Source organism: Octodon degus, unplaced genomic scaffold (genome assembly GCF_000260255.1).
Source record: "Octodon degus isolate 3935 unplaced genomic scaffold, OctDeg1.0 scaffold00032, whole genome shotgun sequence".
Classification (NCBI taxonomy): domain Eukaryota; kingdom Metazoa; phylum Chordata; class Mammalia; order Rodentia; family Octodontidae; genus Octodon; species Octodon degus.
Window position 1 is genome coordinate 1,556,224 of NW_004524608.1, and position 2,835 is coordinate 1,559,058.

A 2,835-nucleotide genomic window follows, 5' to 3' on the forward strand; every position below is an offset into this window, starting at 1 on the left:
CTGCAATTAAAGGCACACGCCACCATGCCCAGTGTCAGTTGCTGTCTCAGCATGCCCCGGGGTGGGGCTGACATGGCAGTCCCGGGGATCAAATCCCTGGCCCCTGCGCCTGCTTGCAGGTGCTTTAATCCACTGAGCTATTTGACTGGCCCTTCCTTTTCTTATGTCGTAATTCAATACAGTCTCACTAAGTTACCCAGGCTGGATTGAATGTTCAATCCTCCTGCCTCAGCTTCCTAGAGACCTGGGTGTGCACCGCCATACCCAGCTTCTTAACTGGTCGTACACACCCTCAGGTTCAGATAATTCCTCCAGGTTGTATCCCGTGCCCACTTCATAATTCCTGTCCCCTCTAGGTGCAGACACCAGAAGTAAGATTTCAGCAGCAACTGGAGCAGCTCAACTCCATGGGATTCATCAATCGTGAGGCCAACCTGCAGGCCCTGATTGCTACAGGAGGGGACATCAATGCAGCTATCGAGAGACTCCTGGGCTCCCAGCTCTCCTAATCCCTTGGCCCCTGCCTCCTGCCTCTCCTTTGACTCAGTGCCAGCCTTTGGTGCCTCTGTCAGCCCCTGCCCTCAGCAGCTTGTCCCTCTGCTTTCTTGCTTGTCCTCTCCAAACAGCAGAGTGATCTTAGAGGCACGGGTCCCAGCCCTGTGGCTGTGTCAGAGAATTTCAGTTTTACTGCTGTCTCTTGACAGAGTCTTCTTTCCTGGCCCTCCTTGAGCAGAGCCCTTCAGACAGTTTACAGTTCTATTGATTGTCCACTTCCCTGCCACCGTCACTTTTTGAAGTCTTCCAGACTTCTCAGTGGGACTGCAGCGGTCGAAGGAGGACCCAGTTGTCTGACTGGAACAGAGTCTTCCATCTATGCCACTAGGGCTTAGCTTGTCTTACACTGAGTTTGGTAACTGTCTTCCTTCTGCCTTCCCTCCCCCACCCCAGCCCAACCAGGCGAGAATGTCATGTCTGAAGGTGAGGGACAGGTGACCCAGGCTTTGGTCTTTCCTCCTCAACTTCTATTCTGGTTATTTCATCCACCACTTTCTCACATTCTCTGTAAGGACTTCCTGGGAGCAGTGGGAGATGCCTGTTTCCTTGTCTGGGCCGGGGGTGAAAGGGTAAAGAGGGCCTGAAACTTAGTGCTTTAGATCGCAGTCAACAGACCTGGTCCCAGCTCAGCGTAGACTGGTGTGCATGAAGAGGGATTAGGATTGCTTGGAGGCAGAGAATGGGCAACAGCAGTCTTGGCTGGAGAATCGATAGTTGGAATGTGGAAGTGCTGAGACCTTTTAGTCAGAACTCAGGCCCAGGCCTGTAGAGGAGAAATAAAATCCTGGCCAAATTAGAAGTGAAGAAAGGGACTCCTCAAAGTTAGGCAGTTTGAGCAAGCAGTGACACTGGCTCCACTTTCTCAGACACATGCATGCACACATGCACATACGTACGTTCGCGCGCGCGCGCGCACACACACACACACGTTTCCATAAACCCAGGGCCTACCTGTATCTTGGCACAATCATTTCTACTTCTTCAAAGAAGGGAGTGGATATCTGTCTCAGCAGTGGGATGGCATGTTTCTGTGTGTGTGTGTGTGTGTGTGTGTGTGTGTGTGTGTGTGTGTGTGTGTTAGGGTGGATTATTTGCTGATACCTAGTCTCTTTCACCAGAGACAAGTAGGTCATAGGGCCAGTCTCGTGTAGGAGGTGTAGCAGTAGCACATCCGGGAGAGCTAGGTTTCCCTGAACTTCTATGTGCTGGGTCACCAACAAGCAGTGTGGGGACCTTCTGAAGCTGTCAGGCTGCCCCTTCCTGTCACTACTTCGGGGAATAGCAGAGGGATTTCTCACTCCAGAGTCCTTGGTCTTTTGGTTGTTCACTGTTTCTTTCCAGGCCAGAAAGTGTTTTTGTTTGTTTGCTTGCTTGGGTTTTTTGTGGTGCTGGGGATTGAAACCAAGGTTTCACGCATGCTAGGCAAGTGCTGGACCACTGAACTATATCCCCGGCACAGAGCTCTTTCTGAGGAAGGAGAGGGGAGGGCAGCAGTGGCACCTTTAATCTGGAACTGGACATTGCTCTGTTTGGGCTCCGAGGAGGCTCATGTCACCTTCTCCCCATCTCCCGGGCATGGAGGACCCCTTGGCTGATGATACGGAAGAGGCAAGAGGAACAGAATTCCGTTCCAAAGTGGGAAAGGGTCCCAAGCAGTCCAGAGATGTCTGCCCTTTCCCTCCTGACCTCCCCCAACACCCACACTGGCCTTTGTAAATAAATGGTGTGATCTTTGTTGTGAGAGTGTGTTGGTGTTTGTTTTCTAAGGATGTGGAGGCTGGTTAAAGGCAACATCTTCATTTTACAGGGCAGAAGGTAGGACCTAGAGGAACTTGAAGCTGGATTTGGTTATTACAGGAGTCAAAACCTTTAAGATTGGAAGATAATTGATCATAGTAGTGAGGATAGTAACACGGTTTCAGAGTAGGGAGGACTGGTTGTGGTGTCATGTAGCTTTAGTCCCAGCACTTAGGATATGGAAGCAGGAGGATTGCCACAAGTTCCAGGCCAACCTGGACTACACGGTGAGTTCAAGACCACCTGGAACTAAGTTACCAAGACCCTAACTTAAAAACAAAATGGGGCCAGGGATATAGCTCGGCAGCATAAGTGCCTGTCTGGCAAACCCAAGGTCCTGAGTTCAATCCCTGGTACTGCAAAAAAATAAATGAAATAAAATGTATAGGACCAGGGATATAGCTCAGTGGCATAAGCCCCTGTCTGGCAAGCACAAGGTCCCAAGTGTGATCCCCAGTACTAGGGGGGAGGGGGGGAAATATA

General features: G+C 50.8%; 1 protein-coding gene across 1 annotated transcript in view; it reads left to right on the top strand.

Moving 5' to 3' along the window:
• Ubqln4 (ubiquilin 4) overlaps positions 1-2,296 on the top strand; it is a 24,982-nt gene extending 22,686 nt beyond the window's left edge. The window contains exon 11 of the mRNA XM_004629744.2: positions 357-2,296. Coding sequence (XP_004629801.1) covers positions 357-509 — 153 coding nt within the window. The 3' untranslated portion in view covers positions 510-2,296. The remainder of the gene's footprint in view (positions 1-356) is intronic.
• Positions 2,297-2,835: the final 539 nt, after the last annotated feature.